At 38.0% G+C, this 17,516-nt stretch overlaps 1 protein-coding gene across 1 annotated transcript in view; it reads right to left on the bottom strand.

Annotated features, from left to right (window-relative positions):
* Nucleotides 1-881: 881 nt before the first annotated feature.
* The window catches only part of LOC101709897 (aromatase-like), a 42,199-nt gene continuing 25,564 nt past the window's right edge, over nucleotides 882-17,516 (bottom strand). Inside the window, exons 6-9 of the mRNA XM_087180686.1 lie at nucleotides 14,485-14,599; nucleotides 13,622-13,784; nucleotides 11,352-11,593; nucleotides 882-2,215 (exon numbers count right to left, since the gene is read on the bottom strand). Coding sequence (XP_087036812.1) covers nucleotides 1,979-2,215; nucleotides 11,352-11,593; nucleotides 13,622-13,784; nucleotides 14,485-14,599 — 757 coding nt within the window. The 3' untranslated portion in view covers nucleotides 882-1,978. The remainder of the gene's footprint in view (nucleotides 2,216-11,351; nucleotides 11,594-13,621; nucleotides 13,785-14,484; nucleotides 14,600-17,516) is intronic.

The following is a 17,516-nucleotide window of genomic DNA, read 5'->3' as shown; positions in this document are numbered from 1 at the left end:
GCAAGTGTAAGGAACTTGAAATTTGTCTACACAGGCCAAGAAGAGTAAAAATTTCAACAGTTACCCAGATGAATAGATTCTAGAAAAGTTTGCTGGACCATTCAAAGGAGCATTTGTCTTCCTCCTGTCCTCTCCATGTCCCCTACCACCTAACTCCCAGTTTTCCACCAATATGATTTTTTTGTCTGCATTATGTGTACACATTTACCTAGACCCATCATTTCACTGTATACACATAGGCCTTGTCTACAGAAGGAAACTGATGCAAATTCTCTTTTCCTTTATCATGCAGCTCCAGCCAAAGGCAATATAAATGGTGCATTAATAATATTCAAGTGAGTTAGCTTGGAGTCATTACCTCTCAAATCCAGGCCTTTCTCTCAGGGGTATAAATTACTTAGAAGATTCTCTAGACTTCACTATAGACCTCTTCAGGTACACAGCATATTCTGTGTATCTCTAGATCGTATACATAATTAAATAATTCATTATTTCCTATTTCTCAGTGCTCATCCTTGAAGTTGAATAACACTTGCATGTTTTTTACTTGATTTCTGGATCAGTTGAGAGTGTCTATAAGCAAGACTGTATATTTGCAACTGATCTTGACAGTAACTATAAAGAGGCAGCATGCAGAGATGAGGATGGAGATGAATTGGAAAAGAGAGAAGCTCAGGTTTTAGAATGCTTAACTCATTTTATGCTCAGTTGTTGTCTTATTGCTAAGAAGCAGGCTGAGGAGAGTGTTCAGAGGGGATGCAATGCCCAGGGTTTCAATGGAAACATTTAAACATTTTAAATGAGTTGCGTTTTTCAACTTCAAGTAACATACAGTAAATGCACTCAGAATGACTAAATAAGACAAGCAAAATGGTTTTTGAAAATTAACCCATTTATTGATTTCCTTCTAGAGAGCTAATTCCAAGGTGTCCATTTTATCCATGGCTACATACAATGATTGAATAGATTGAATACTTGTTAAATCTGTAAAAATCAGAGGTAGGATTTAAGAAATGATGTGCAGGGGTTCTACTGATCTTTTGACCATAACTTTTGGGGCCATGGAAAGAAAGGGTAGGAGACAGTGTCAAGGGAGAAGGATAACAAGAGAGAGCAGCACTCCTTAGAAGGCAGAATATACTGGGCTGTAGCTGCAGACACGGATTTACATGACTTTGCCTCCTGAAACCACTGAGGCCATGTAAGAGTGATGTCACTCTCGAAAGCCATGTCTTAGCCACACTAATGCAGCTAAGCAACAGTGCAAACACAAAAAGGATTTTTGTTGAATTTGAAGTACATTGTGTTTTGTTTTCCCCTAATGCATATAGAGTCCTAGTCTTGTTTTTTTCTGGCTGTCACTAAGTTTGCTTGTGTTACCCAAATCTATACCTACTTTTGCAGTGGCGAGCGTTTGAGGCATGAATTGAGAGACTAAAGGGACTTGACTTTTATCACAGAAAGATCACATGTGGACACGTATGAGGTGACTGGACATAACTCTTGGGAAAAGTCAAATGCTGAATTTCTGAGTAATCAGAGGATATGAATGTTGCCATCCTGGCCACCAAAAAACAAATGGAAGCTCCTTCATCCACCCCAGGAGGCATGTTAGCCCCAAGTGCTCAGACATTGGTGAGGGCAATGGAGATCCAGCAGGAAACACATAGGTTTTGCTGATGTCCTCTTCTTCCCTAAGCACATGTGGAGATTATCGTTTAGTGCTGCATTGTTTTCACTGACCGTTTCTCCCACAAACTCCTTTCTCTTGCACCTGGGTTCTCTGGTTTGGACAAGGGTAGAAGGTTGAAGGAAGGTTATCGTCATGCTGACGTGCCATAGGTGGTAGGCATATGTAACATCTTGGGTCTAGAGTGTTCACTGTGAGGTTGATACCACCTGAACAATGATGGTTCCTATGTGAACTGATGAGACATGCTCCGGATTAGGTACTGACCAGCCTTCTTTAGGGTTTGAGTCACTTCTCTGAATTTCTTGGGGTAAAAATCATTTTCGGCAGGTCATCCATCTCATTTGGGTGTGTGGCCAGGTCATTTGTTTTCTGTATGCTTTCCACACACCCTTCTTGTGATGTCTTCACATGGAATCGTCTCAGAAGTGTCACCAGGACGACTTTCATCATCACCATGGCTATGTATTTTCCTGCACAGCTACGGGGCCCAAAGCCAAATGGCTGAAAATACCTGTAAGGAACCTAGAAAAATGATGAAAGAATTACCACACTGGGGAAGGCCAGAGTCTCGCAATACAGTGTCTGATTCACTCTGAAGACATTGGTCAGCCACAACAGTTAGTTTTGAGGTCTTAGCTACCCATGCTACCTCTTCACTGAGATGAAGGAGTCAGACAAAATATGCACTTTTCTCATCCAGAGATTAACCTCTGGTGATACAGACCCCAACCTCAGAGGCTCCACTTTTGTGTTTCTTGGTGAGCTGCAGTAAAGGGATGCAAATCAGCTTATTACAAATAATGTTAGGAAGCGAGGCCAGCTCTTAGAACAGCCAGTTGTATGACATCTTTGAAGTCACCAAGACAAAGTTTATTTTTATATCATGCTAAATAACCTGATGAAAATGGACAAATGCAGGCAAGACGTGGGCTTGTCAGTGCCACAGTATTTTTAGTTATCCTGAAAATTAATGAGTATCACATCTTTTTGTCATGTTCACAGTATCCCTGGAATATAGTAGTTGCTCATATATTTTTGTTGGTATACATGGCATTATCTGGATTGCCTCTGTAGAAACAGGCTAAATTAGCATAGCAGATTAATATTGTGTTTCTAGTCTGAACATACAATGAGGTGAAGAGAAAAACAGGACACTTAGGCTTAAAAATACTGTCACCTAAATCTTGACATAATGGAGGCACAATCTCCAATATTCATCAATGTTAGAAAAAAGTTGAAAATTCAAGACCACCAGAACAGCACTCCAAAAAATAGTCAGGGATATTCTAGAAAGAGACAGTAGAGTGAACCATGTCCAAAAATACAGCAAAGTGAATGTGTTAGGGTAAGTTGTTAAGCAGAAGAGGGGGGGGGGGAAGGAATTAGCTAGAGGAAAATAATGCAATGACAAGAATAAGTCAATACCTTCCAGTAATAACTCTCATTGTGAATGAACTCCACTTCATAATCAAAAGACACAGAATGGTAGACTGGATGAAAATGTGAAACTGAATGTTATGTTATATACAAGAAACACATTTAATCCAAAAAGAAATTTGAAGACTAAAAATCAAAGAATGGACAATATTCCATGTAATGTGAGCCTGAAAATAAGCAGGAGTAGATATCCTATTGCAAAGTGGTCTTCAAGCCAAAACTGTTCAGAAGAGGCAAAGGACACCACATATTGGTTAAGGAACAATTCAACAGGAAGAGACAACTGTCATAAACATATATACACCAAACACCAGAGCATGCAACTTCATAAAAAATTCTGCTGGATCTAAAAGATCAGATAAGCATCAATACAGTTATAGTGAGGAACCTCAGTACCCCACTATCACAAATAGACATATCAATTAGGATCTCAACAAAGAAATATCAGTGTTGAACCATACCTTCCAACAATGGATTTAATATCTACAGAGCATTCTACCCAACAAGAGAGTACACATTCTTCTCAGTAGCAGAGAACCAAATATTCTCCAAAATAGACCACACACTAGCACATGAAGCAGGCTTCAATAAATACAAAACAATCAAAATTATTCCATGTACATTTTCAGATCAAAGCTCAAAGAAACTAGATTACAGTGGCAAAAGAAACCATAGAAGCTATGCAGACACATGAAGGTTCAGCAATATACTTTTAAATAATCAATGGATCCCAGAAGAAACCAAGGAAGAATTTAGACAATTCCTAGACTCAAAGGATAATTCCAGTGCAACATATGAGTACCTATTGGATACAATTGAAAAAGGCCTAATAGGAAAGTTTATACTATAAATACCCACATCAGAAAAACAGAGCAAGCCCAAATAACTGAATGATGTATGCCCAAAGTCCTAGATAAACAAAAATCCAAATCCAATGCTAGTACAAGGACAGAAATTGTAAAGATCAGAGCAGAGATTAATGAAATCAAGACTACAAAAGATACAAAGAATCATTGAATCAAAGAGCTGGTTCTTTCAAAGAATAATCAAAATTGACAGACTCTTAACGAGTCTTACCCCCCAAAAAAGGGAAAGAAAATACCTATATCAGTGCAATAAGAAATGAAAAAGGTGAAATTACAAAGAACACCACCAAGATTCAGAAGCTTATAATTCACTACTTCAAAAAAAACCTGTACTCCAATATATTGAAGAATACAGAAGAAATAGATTCCTAGATACCTGTAAATTACCAAAATGAAGCAAAGAAGATATGAAAAGCTTGAATAATCCACTAGAAGGCAATGAAATTGAGGCAGTAATGAAAAAAAAACCTACCAAGTAAGAAAAGCTCAGAATTGAATGGATTCACAACTGATTCTATAAGAACTTCAGGGAAAATCTAATGCCACTTTTTCTCAAAATCTTCAATGAAATGGAAAGGGAAGGCATACTGACCAATTTATTCTTGGAAGCTAGCATTCATTATCTTGATTCCAAAAACCAGACATAGGCTCAACTGAAAAAGAAAGCCACAGGCCAATCTCCTTACTAATCATAGATGGACAAGTTCTCAAATAGATAACTGAAAACAAGAATACAACAAATCATTGAAAAGATCATACAGGCCTCTATCCCAGGCTCCTAGGGCAGAGAAGCTCAGCCGGTCCCAGCACCCAGAAGGAAGCTCCCCGCCTCCATCACAGGCTCCTAGGGCAGAGAAGCTGAGCTGGTCTCAGAACCAGAAGGAAGCTCCCCCGCTGCCATCCCAAGCTCCTAGGGCAGAGAAGCTGAGCCACGTGGGCTCCAGAAGCACCCCCTCCCATGGAAATGAGAAGACACGTAAACAAGTCTCAAAAACAGACTTCTGGATCACCTAGAGCAACCCCAAAGGGAAATGAGATGGAACAATCTGATACTCAATCACCTGGACTCTCTGAACTAGCAACAGAAGAGGATCTGGGAAAAATGAAATCAGAAATAATTACTCAGATAACAGCAAAGATTTTGCTCATGGTGCAAGACATGATTAATAAATCTAGAGAGGACACATTAAAAAATAGAGGATCTGAGGAACATGATGGAATCCCAACATAGGAAACAAATAGAATCCATAAAACAGATACAAACAGATTTCCAAGAGATTAAAAACTCCATCAAAAGTCTGCACAGCAAAATGAACCAATGTGAGAATAGAATTTCACATATAGAAGATAAGACTGCAGTTAGTGAGGAGGAAAAGAAAAATTGCTTTAAAATTGTAAGGAAACACAAGAAATCAATCCAGCAGCTGCTAGACGATGCAAAGAAGAATAACATAAGACTGATTGGAGTCAATGAAGAAAGAGGAGAGAGTGCAGATGACATAAAAAAAACTCTTCACAGAAGTGATGGCAGAAAACTTCTCAAGGAAGGGAAAAGAACTTGACATACAGATAAGTGAGGCATATAGGACTCCAGCTAACCTTAATCAAAAAAAATCTACACATAGGCATATAATAGTTAGGATTCCAGGAATCCAACAGAAGAACAAAATTTTACAAGCAGTGAGAGAAAAGAAACAAATCACATACAAAGGAAAGCCCATCAGAATCACAGCAGACTTCTCAATGCAAACCCTCAAGGCAAGAAGAGCTTAGAGTGGTGTATTTCAAGCCCTAAAGGAAAACAGCCTCCAACCCACATTCATGTACCCTGCAAAACTATCTTTCAAAATTGATGGAGAAATAAGACTTTCATGATAAAGAGCACCTCAGGAACTTCATGAATACCAAACTGGCACTCCAAAAAATTTTAGACAATACCCTAGGAAAAGGCAATGAGGATCACAACCCCAGGAAACCCAGCAGAATGAATCCATTGGGCGTGACAAATTAAATGCAAAGGGGGAGAATCCAACAAAAAGAAAAAGTCATGACAAGACTTTTAAAACTTTTGACTTCATCTCCCTAATGAGTGTATAATTCAATCTTATTATTGTATTGATTAGTATTTTTCTGATTCTAGAGTTCCACACCATTCCTTCTGCTATACTGGCTATTTATCATCTTCTTATGTCTACATTTTAATTGGGTTGTCTATTAATGAGCTGTAAGAGTTGTTTATATATTCTGGTCATAGGTTATATGCATTGTAAATATGGTCTGTTTAAGGACTACTTTTCATTTTAATGATGTCATTTAAAGTTCTAAATTTTGATGGAATCTCATTTATCAATTTTTTTCTTTTATACATCATGTTTTTTGTATCCTAGGTAGTTCTTGCCTACCCTGAATTCATAAATATTTTCCCTTATAATTTCTTCTTAAAGTTTTATACTTTTAGGCTTTCTTATTTAGGTTCATAGATCCCTTCAAGTTACTTTCATGTATGGCAAAAAAGGGTTGAGGTTAATTTTTTATATACAGATACCAGGTGTTCTAGTGCCATTTGCTGAAAACACTATCTCTTCCTCGGCTCTTGAGTTGAGTTTATATTCTATAAAATGCTAATGTTAAATAATCTTTCAAAACTCAGTAGGCCATATATGTGTGGTTCTATTTCTAGATTCTCTGTTCTATTCAAATGATCTATATGTCTTTCCTTACACCAACACTCCCTTGATTACTGTAGCTTTAGAAGAAGTCTTAAAATTAGGTTCTAAACATCTTCCAACACTGTTTTTGTTTTTGTTTTTAACTTTTCTGGGTCCTTTGTACTCCTACATAACTTTTAAATTTCAATATCCAATTCTTCATTTATAGCAAGTATACACAGACCTGAATTTTTATATATACCTTGTGTTTTCTAATCCTGCTAAATTCAAGTACAAGTTCTAGGGGCTCCTAGAGATTTCTTAGTATTTTCTCTGTAGATGATCATTTCATCTACATATAAAGATTTTGCTTCTGCCATGCCAGTGCTATCCTAGTTGTGTCATTTTATTGCCAGACTATTTTGGTAGGGCCTAGGTTTCAAAGTTTAATGGACAGATAAAGAGTAAGCATATCTGCCCTTGTTCCCCACCTTAAGGAGAAAGCATTGTATCTTCTCCATTCATATAAGGCATTCTCACTGGAAGTATGGAGTACATGTCTTTAATCTGTTGAGAAGTTTCTGTTCTACTTCTAGTCTCCTGATAGCTTTTACCATGAACAGCTGTAGAATTTAGTCCACTACTTTTTCTCCAACTAGTGACAGGATCATATGGCTTTTTCCTTTCCTCTGTTAAAATGATGACTTTTGGGGGTGGATCTTCCAATGCTGAACCAACACTGCCATCCCTATAACAAAACCACTTTCTACATCCTGCTAGATCTGACTTCCAATAGTTTGTTTTGTTAAACAAATTTCTATCTATGTTCATACTTTTTTCTTCTATTATCTTTATCCAATTTTAGGATTAGCACAATGTTGAGTTCCTAAAATGAGGGGAGAAGTGTTCCCTCTTTTTTCTGCTTTGTTTGATATAATTTATCAGTTAAAATGTATATGAGCCTACTGTTGTCATATAGGTAGGTTTTTCAAGCTAGTAATATACTTTCTTTAATAGGTGCTATTCAAATTTTATATTTCCTCCAGAGTTAGTTTCATTAATTTGTCTTCCAAGGTACTTCTTAGAAGTTGTCAAATTTATTTCAAAAAAGAGTTTAGTAATATGCTTTCTATATCCTTTTAAATTCTGTAAAATCTGTGATAATGTCTCCTAGATCTTAATATTGTAATTTAAAAATGTATAACTGATATTGTGTAACAGGAAGAAAAGGTCTAAAAGAGCAGGGGAATTGTGAGGGGTAGGGGAAGGGAAAAAAGGGAAAGGAAAAAAATATGAGAAGAGGAAAAAAAAATGGAAACAAGGTCTTTGCAAATAGGGAGGGGTGGAGGGGGTAAAGGGAGGGCAAGGGAAGAGGAAACAAATAAGAACCAAGATACTCATGTAAAGGTACAAGATCCCAATGACGAATGTAACTATTTTATACCGAAAATGTACCAATAAACTTATAATTGGACAACGGGAAAAAAAATAAATCCTGAAAAGATCATACATCATGTTCAAGTAGGCTCATCCTAGGGATGCAAATGGTTCCACATACATAAATTAATAAATGTAATACAGCACATAAACAGAAGCAAGGACAAAAATCACATGATCATCTCAATAGATGCAGGAAAAGCTTTTGACAAAATCAAACATCCATTCATGATGAAAACCCTAATACATCATTGTACTGGCATAGAAACAGATATAAATCAGTAGAACAGAATAGAGGATGCAGAAACAAACTCAGGCACATTCAACCATCTGATCTTTGACAAAGTGTCAGAAAGATATGTTGGAGGAAAGATAGCCTTTTTGACAAATGGTGCTGGAAAAACTGGCTATACACATATAGAAGATTGAATCTAGACCCATATGTTTCATCATGTACTAAACTAAAATCAAGCTGGATCAAAGATATAAATATTAAAACAGAAACAATGAACCTACTGGAAGGCAGGTTCTCAAAACTCTTGAGGTCATGGGTGTAGGCAAAGACTTTCTGAACAGAACTCCAATTGCATAAGAAATAACAGCAGGAATCAACAAATAGGATCATATCAAATTAAAAATCTTCTGGACAGCAAAGGAAACAACCAACAGAGTGAAGAAATAAGCTACAGAAGTGGAAAAAATTTTACTAGCTGTTTCTACCAGTGAGGACTAATATCTAGACTATATGAATAACTCAAAAAATGGGCCCCCCAAAATAAAAGACCCAATCAAAAAGTGAGCACCTGTAACAAATAGTTACTTTTTAAGAGAAATACAAATGATCAATAAATGCATGAAAAATGGTCAACATGTCTGTCCTTTACAGAAATGTAAATTAAAATAACACTGAGATTCCATCTTACTCTAGAAAGAATGGTTATTGTCAAGAAATCAAATAATAAATGCTGGCAAGGCTAAGGGGGCACTTCTACCATATTTTCCCCAAAATAAGACCTAACTGAAAATTATGCCATAGCATTGTTTTTCAGAAATCTCATAATGTAAGCTCTACCCCCAAAATAAGCCTCAGTTAAAATGTCAGCCAGACGGATATATTTAGTACGTCATTTGCAACACATGACAAATAAATTGAATAATAAATTATTGACATTAATACTTCAAATAAATGATAATATAAATTATAATTAAATATTTGTGAGCATCCAAGCAGACACCTTTGGACAAGAGGTAAACCCCTATGTAAACAGGTGAACTCAAGACTTACTGCTGAATGATCAACTGGGGTACAGACACAATCAACAAATAACATGTGCAAACTTGATAATGAATGGATGTGGTTGTGATTAATATGAATATTCATAATTTAATACACTATGTGTTGTAATGGTGTACTTCATGCCCTTGTATGACATAAAGAAAAATTTTCTGAAAAAGGAAACAAAGACTTTGTTAATAGGGAGGCATGGAGGGGTTGAAGGGAGGGCAGAGGAAGGGGGAAAAACAAAAACCAAGAGAGTATGTAAAGGTGCATATCTCCAATGATGAATCTCATTATATTGTACACCTAAAATGTACCAATAAAAGGATATACAAAAAAAGAAAAGAAAAGTTTTCTGAATTTTGATGCCTGCAATTTTTGTTTGTGTGCTTTTGTGTGGAGCATCATTCTGAACTGTCATCATTTTTCCTGTAAATCTTAAAGTCTTCAATTAACACTGGATTTAATGGAAACTGTGAAGCTCAGCCTGCAAGAGGTCATAACTTGGGTGCAGAATTCCTGGGATAAAATCACTTACAGCTGTGTTGCCAGTGTGCTACAAGCAGGCTACATGGACAAAAAGTGTTTGTTTAAGGAGAGCTGCATTGTCGACATAAGAGATTGGGACCAGTGTTCTATACAAAATGGAGTCACAAGAAATTCAGGCTGGAATTCAGGAATTGGAGAGTTATGACCATGTTCTGGAAGATGGCATGACTCTTTTTGAATAAATGTAGATTTTGGTATATGAACAAACATAGAATTTTGTACATGAATAAATGTAGATTGTTGAAAATGAGCAAATACAAAATCCCCTGAAAATAACCCTAATTGTATCTTTAGGAGCAAAAAACTATAATAAGTCTTATTTTCGAGGAAATACTATACATTGTTGGAGGGAACGCAAACTACTACAACCACTACAGAAATCAGTATGAAAATTCCTCTAAGAAATAAAAATACAAATTCTGTTCAGCTGAACTATTTCCAGGTATCTTCCTGAAAGAGTTAAAAACATCATATTGCAGTGATACATGCATCCATGTTTATAGCAGCGCAAATCATAATAGCTAAATCTTGGAAGCCACCCATCTACAGAGGAATGGATAAAGAAAATGTGGTCCTTATACACAATGGAGTACTACTCTATTATAAAAAAAAGATACATTTGAGTTATTTGTAGGAAAATAGATGCACCTGGAACTATAATTTTAAGTGAATTCAGTGATACAAGCATAAAAATCACATGATTTCTTACATGAGAAATCAACAGATAAAGAACAAAATAAAAGATAATAGCAAACAGGGAGATAGAATGCTTGCAAGTGAGATGAAGCGGGGAGGGAGGAGAGAAGAAGAGGAGGTAAATACAATTAATAAGTGTTATGAACATGTACCAACATGCTACAAGGAATGTGATTATTATGTACTACAAGCATGAACTAATAAAGATAAAAATGAAAAGATAAAAATTCAAAGTATAAAAAAAACAAAGAAAAAGCTGAATGTCTTGTAATTATTAGTCCGATTTAGAAAGAGACATACTGTACATGGAGACATTTCATGAACCAAAGGCAGAGTGTACAAAGTCAATCTTTTGGTCTCACTTGATTCCCACTTACAGCCTAGAGGATTTCCTCTACTGAGATGGTCTTCCAGCTACATATGAGGATGACAAAGAGATTTCTTAAAGGAAAAGCAAATTACCTAGGTTCAATGAAACACCTCATGGCCAAAAAGGGCCTGGATTTTTCACTTTTTACCCAGTCAATTGCCACCATTTAGATATTTCCAAGAGCTGGAGACCCATCATCCTGTCTGCAAGGCCAAATATGGTGCCATGTTCCAAATTAGGGAAAGGAGCAGGAGTCAGCAGAAGGGAAACAGTAAAAGGCTTAAAGTGTGCAAGGTACAAACACACCGAACGAGAAAGGATTTAACACCAGACATTGTCAGGAGTAGTACAATGGATCTTAAGGAAGGACTCTTACATTCTTCTCAAAGTTTTCAAGACTAAATTCATTGGGCTTGGGGAAAAACTCCAGTCTATGCATTCTTCCAATATTCAGGATAATGTTGGTTCCTTTCTTCACTGGGTAGCCGTCAATGACATCATCTTCTAAGGCCTTGCGCATGACCAAGGCCACCACAGGCTGGTATCGCATGCTCTCATAGATGAAGTTTTCCACCACTTTTAATTTCTGCATATCATCAATCTCTATGTCTCTTTCACCTGGGGACACAGTTAAAAAGGAAAAGGAAGGTAATGCTAGTTTCGATATCTGGTGGGCCTTAAGGCTCCTATTTCTTTCACAGAACAGTTTTCTTGGTTGAAAAAAGAAAATCATGTCAATACTTCCAGTGCATCCTGGCAACCACAATCCAGTATGCTATATTTGAGCCACATGGATTTTTATTAAAATTCACTTATGAAATCAGTTAATCTTCAAACCTGGGGAGTTTCACAGATAAGCTGAAATTTCACAAAAAATCAGAAAATATGGTAGCACTGACCCACATGCAGCAAAAGGCTGATGCTGAGGGTTCGCTCACCCCTCAAGAGGGACGACCACTCTACCGATCCATGTCAAACACACACAGTGTGCTCCACACAGTCGCCTTATCTGTCTGCTCTGAGGGCTGTGAGTTTTGGTCTTCTGCTGTAAAAATCTGAGGAATGTTCATGTCCTCTCTCGACTCATGAGAAAAGCAGTACCACAGTCATCCCAGAGAAGCAGGGGCAGGCTGCTGCTGCAGTCAGAGAAGCATGGTCAGTTTAGTCCATTTCAGCAAAATTTTCTCCTCTGGTGATCTGTGCAGTCATTGCCCACACAAGTCACCAATGGTGCCTCTGTGTTTCATCAAGAGCAGCCAGTTACAGTGGAGTGACAAGAATCCACCCACACTAGCGCAAAATAGGTGCTGCACAACAGGTCTGGGGAGGTGGTTGGTATTGATGGGCATCTCTTCTTAAGCCTGGGTTGATGCCAGTCAGGAGGATTGGATTAGTACCAACCATGGCAGAGCTGCAGAGGACTCTCAGTGGGCCACTGATTTTGCAGAATTGGAACCGACTTGCCCCCCATGTGGTGCTCTTGCACCAAGGATCTAGTGAGAGTGGCTAAGTGGGGTGGGAGGCAGAAGGGAAAAGGATCAAAGTGACCAAAGGCACTTGCTAAAGTGCAGGGACCTCATCTGTCTGCTGAGCACAGGAGGGAGCAAGGACATGTGCAAATGTTGTGCTGTTTCTCCGTCCTTCAGGGGTGTGCTGAAGGGTCTTGGAAACATCAAGAAGCACAAACAATGTAGCACAAGCCTGGACTGTAATCCCTGCACTCTGGGAGGCTGAGGCAGGAGGTTCACAAGTTCAAACCCTGTGCAGGTAACTTAGTGACTTAGCGAGACCCTGTCTTCAATGAAAAGCGAAAAAGAGCTGGAGTCCAGCTTGTATGATGATCTTTGATTTAAGCTTGAGCCGTGCAAAGCAAAAACAAAAACAAAAAGCACTTAAAAGGACTTCTGCATTCTCCCCGAAGGCAATTCTGATATCTGATGACTGGGGCCATGTTTCTTTGAGGAGTTGGCATGGGGTGACACAGAGGGCTGTAAGGAGGGGGACATGGAAGATGAGAGGCTGACTCCCCAGCAGATGAGGGGGCAGCATCCCTGGTGGGGCAAAGAAGGAAAACCATCCCTCACCTGTTTTTGCTGTTACCCTTTTCCCCTCCTGCTGCCACCACCTGGAAGTTAATTTGTGATCTGGCTGCTTCTAACCTGGAAGCACTACTATAAATGACAAATGTTTTCCTGGTGCATGCACAAAAGCCAGTTGTGACTGATGATGCCGGCAGAGCATTGTACATGATCCCACCTTCTTATAAGACAGACAAACCCACACATCTGTGTTTGTGTGCACAAAGGAGATGATCCTGTGGAATCCACAGCACACATTGAGCAGTGGTTACCCCTGTGGTGGGACTGAGGCTGGAAGGACAGTAGAAAGCACTGGGGAATGTCACTCTGCTTTGTACGTCTCTTGATATTTGAAGGTTTTCAATGAGCAAGGCTTATTTTTATAAGTAAAATAAACACAGAACTATCACTCAACCTATGTGGCATAGTCAAAGTGTGACAACAATTTGCTCTGTTTTTCTCTAAGTGAATAATGAACGATTCTGTATTTGACATCAGATTCTGAGGACAAAGGAGGTGACATTCAGAGTTATTCTTAAGCTCTGCTGTTGAGCTGATAAAATCTTACCAATAATAGTCTGGATTTCCTTCATGATTGCTTCTTCAACTTCAGGGTGCTCTGCAATGAGAAACAGCATGAAGTACACCGTGACAGACATGGTGTCAGGTGCCGCAATGAGCATCTCCAGTATGCACTGGTTCACATTCTCTCTTGTGAGTTCTCCACGTTTCTGAGAAATTGAAAGAGGGGAAACATTTGGACAACTGAGTTAAAATTTCCACAGTAAAGAGTAGTGACACTCAGAGATCAACAACATGAAATTATGTCTGTCTCACTGACTGTGAACACTTGACAGGACAGTCTTCAGCTGAAATATGCAGGATTTAGCCAGTTATCTACATGCAGTGGGTCCTTCATGTCCTTGGGTTCCACATCTATGGACTGAACCAACTGGACATGGAAAATACTTTTTTAAAACTGGGTATACTGAACATGTATAACTCTTTTGCTCACCATTTTTACCTACACAGTATACTAAAGCAACATTTTACATTTGCTAAGATTAAAGTATGCTGAGGACATGCACAGGTTACATCATACATGGTACCACTTTGTGCAAGGGACTTGAGCATCCTTGCATTTTAGTTTCTGGGGAGAGTTCTGGAGCCAAGGCCCTGTGGATATTGAGAGATGACAGTGCTTAGTATCTTTGGTCTCTCTATTTCCTGCTCTCCTATTTTGTATCATGATACTGAAGATTCACTCTTTCAATTCAGTCTTACTAGAATTTTTACTGCTATTTGTATAAGACTGCTAAAGAAAATACTTGAAAAGAGAAGTATGCAGCTATTTTAACAGGAGATTGTGCTCCCCTATCCACAGATGACCATAATATGTTGGTTGGGGAACTGGTTAGTTCTAGTTAGTACCTCAGCAAAAATCAACTCTGTGGAAAAATCGATACACTCTTCCAGTTTCTCTGCTGTGCAAACCTTGTGTCTTTTTTCTTCTACCAAATTATTGATGGCATCTTTTAAATCCTTCCTAGAAAAAAAAGTCAAAACACGATCTTACACTCAGTTTAGATAGATAGCAAAACAGACTCATTTGGTCTTTATTGAATGAAGCGTTCTGCTATAATTGAAGCCATGAGTGCTCACAGGTAGATGAATTTGTATTTCATGCCTTCGCAAGTATCCTTAAATTACATATGCTTATACCATACTTCATATTAAGGTACCAGAGTTAAGTAAGATTTCCAGGTACTGGTAGCAAAGTCAGAGCTGTGCCTTTACAGTTAAAAACTCATACCAAACCTTCTGGTCCGCCATACCACTGCTCCCAGTGCCAGGCAGGTGAACTGTGCAAGCAACACACATTCCCTCCCCCTTTGAAATAAGAAGACACGTAGACAAGTCTCAAAACCAGACTTCCAGATCACCTAAACCAACCCCAAAGGGAAACGAGATGGAACACTCTGATACTCAACCACCTGGACCCCCTGAACTGGCAACAAAAGATGATGTGGAAAAAATGGAATCAGAAATAATTTCTCAGATAACAGCAGAGATTGTGCCCATAGTACAAGACATAATTAATAAATCTGCAGAGGACACAGATAAAAAAATAGAGGAGCTGAGGAACATGATGGAATCCCAACATAGGAAACAAATGGAATCCATAAAACAGATGCAAACAGATTTCCAGGAGATGAAAAACTCCACTGAAAGTTTATGAAGCAGAATGAACCAATGTGAGGACAGACTTTCAGATATAGAAAATAAGATTGCAATTAGTGACCAGGAAAAGAAAAATTTCTTTAAAATAGTAAAGGACCATGAGAAATCAATCCAGCAGCTGCTAGACAGTGCAAAGAAGAATAAAATGACTGATTGGAGTCAGTGAAGAAACAGGAGACTACAGACGGTATAAAAAAACTGTTCAAAGAAGTGATGGCAGAAAACTTCCCAAGCAGGGAAAAAGAACTTGACATACACATAAGTGAGGCATGTAGGACCCAAATTAGCCTTGATCAAGAAAACCTACACATAGGCATATAATAGTTAAGATTCCAGAAACCCAACAGAAGAACAAAATTCTACAGGCAGTTAGAGAAAAGGAATAAATCACATACAAAGGAAAGCCTATCAGAATCATAGTGGACTTCTCAACAGAAACCCTCAAAGTAAGAAGAGCTTGGAGTGATGTATTTCAAGGCCTAAAGGAAAACAACCTCCAACCCAGACTGATGTACCCTGCAAAACTGTCTTTCAAAATGGATGGAGAAATAAGATACTTTCATGACAAAGAGCACCTTAGGGACTTCATGGATACCAAACCAGCACTCTGAAAAATGTTAGACAATATCCTAGGAAAAGACGAGGATCATAACCCCAGGAAGCCCCGCAGAATGAATCCATTGCGCAGGACAAGAAATTAAACACAAAGTGGGAGAATCCAACAAAAAGTAAAAGTTATGACAAGTATAAGTCAATATTTATCAGTTATAACCATGAATGTTGATGATCTGAATTCACCAATCAAAGAAAATAGACTGCCAGAATGGGTCAAGAAGCAAGATCCAACAATATGTTGCATAAAAGAAACACACTTAATTCAAAAAGAAACTCATACACTGAAAGTTAAAGGGTGGAAAACAGTACTCCATGTGACAGGAATCAAAAAAAAAGCAGTAGTAGGTATCCTCTTTGCAGACCAAGTGGGTTTCACACCAACACTGATTAAGAGAGGCAAAGAAGGACACTACATTCTTGTAAAGGGAACAATCCAAGAGAAAGAGATGACAATCAGGAACATATATGCACCAAACACTAGTGCGCCCAATTATATAAAACAAATACTAACATACATGAAAAATCAAATAAGTAGTAATACAATAGTAGTGGGGGACCTCAATACCCCACTGTCACAAATAGATAGATCAACTAGGCAAAAAATAAGCAACAAAATACTAGAGCTCAATCAAACTCTTGAACAAAGGAACTTAACAGATGTTTGCAGAGTGTTCCACCCCACGAAATCAGAATACACATTCTTTTCAGCTGCACACTGGTCATTCTCCAAAAGAGACCACATACTTGCTCATAGAACATGTTTAAGTGCAAAGGAACTGAAGTTATCCCCTGTATATTATCAGACCATAGTGCAATGAAATTGGAGATCAATAACAAAAGAAACCACAAGAATTTCATAAACACATGTAAAGTGAACAGTATACTTCTGAACAACCAGTGGATCACAAAGAAATTAAAGAAGAAATCAGACAGTTCCTACAATTCAATGACAATACCTATACAATATATCAGAATCTATGGGACACAATGAAAACAGTCTTACGAGGGAAATTAATAGCAAACAGTGAATACTCATATTAGAAAAACAGAGCGACCCCAACTAAACAACCTGATGCTGAACCTCAAGCTTCTACAAAAAGAAGAGCAGGACAAACTCAAAGCTCATACAAGGGAGGAAATTATAAAGATCAGAGCAGAAATCAATGCAATGGAGACTAAGAGAACGATACAAAAAATCAATTAAGTCAAGAGGTGGTTCTTTGAAAGAATAAACAAAATTTCAGATATTTTTTTTTTTTTTGGTACCGGGGATCGAACTTGGGTCCTTGCGCTTGCGCAGCAGGAGGCGAAACCACTGAGCTAAATCCCCGGCCCCAAAACAAAATTGACAAACCCCTAGCCAACCTTATCAGAAAAAGGAAAGAAAAGGCCCAAATTCATGGAATTAGGAATGAAAAGGATGACATTACAGTGGACCCAGCAGAAATCCAGAGGATCATCTATACCTACTTTGAGAACCTATAGGCCAATAAGATGGAAAACAGAGAAGAAATGGACAGATTCCTAGATATGTATCAATTACTAAAGTTCAAGAAGATCTAGAAATTCTAAACAACCCAATATCAATCAATTAAATTGAAAATGTA

Source organism: Heterocephalus glaber, unplaced genomic scaffold (assembly GCF_053883595.1).
Source record: "Heterocephalus glaber isolate CG9 unplaced genomic scaffold, H.glaber_assembly_v1.0 deba00000122, whole genome shotgun sequence".
NCBI lineage: Eukaryota > Metazoa > Chordata > Mammalia > Rodentia > Bathyergidae > Heterocephalus > Heterocephalus glaber.
Note: the sequence above shows the minus strand (reverse complement) of the source record. Positions and strands in the feature narration are given on the sequence as shown.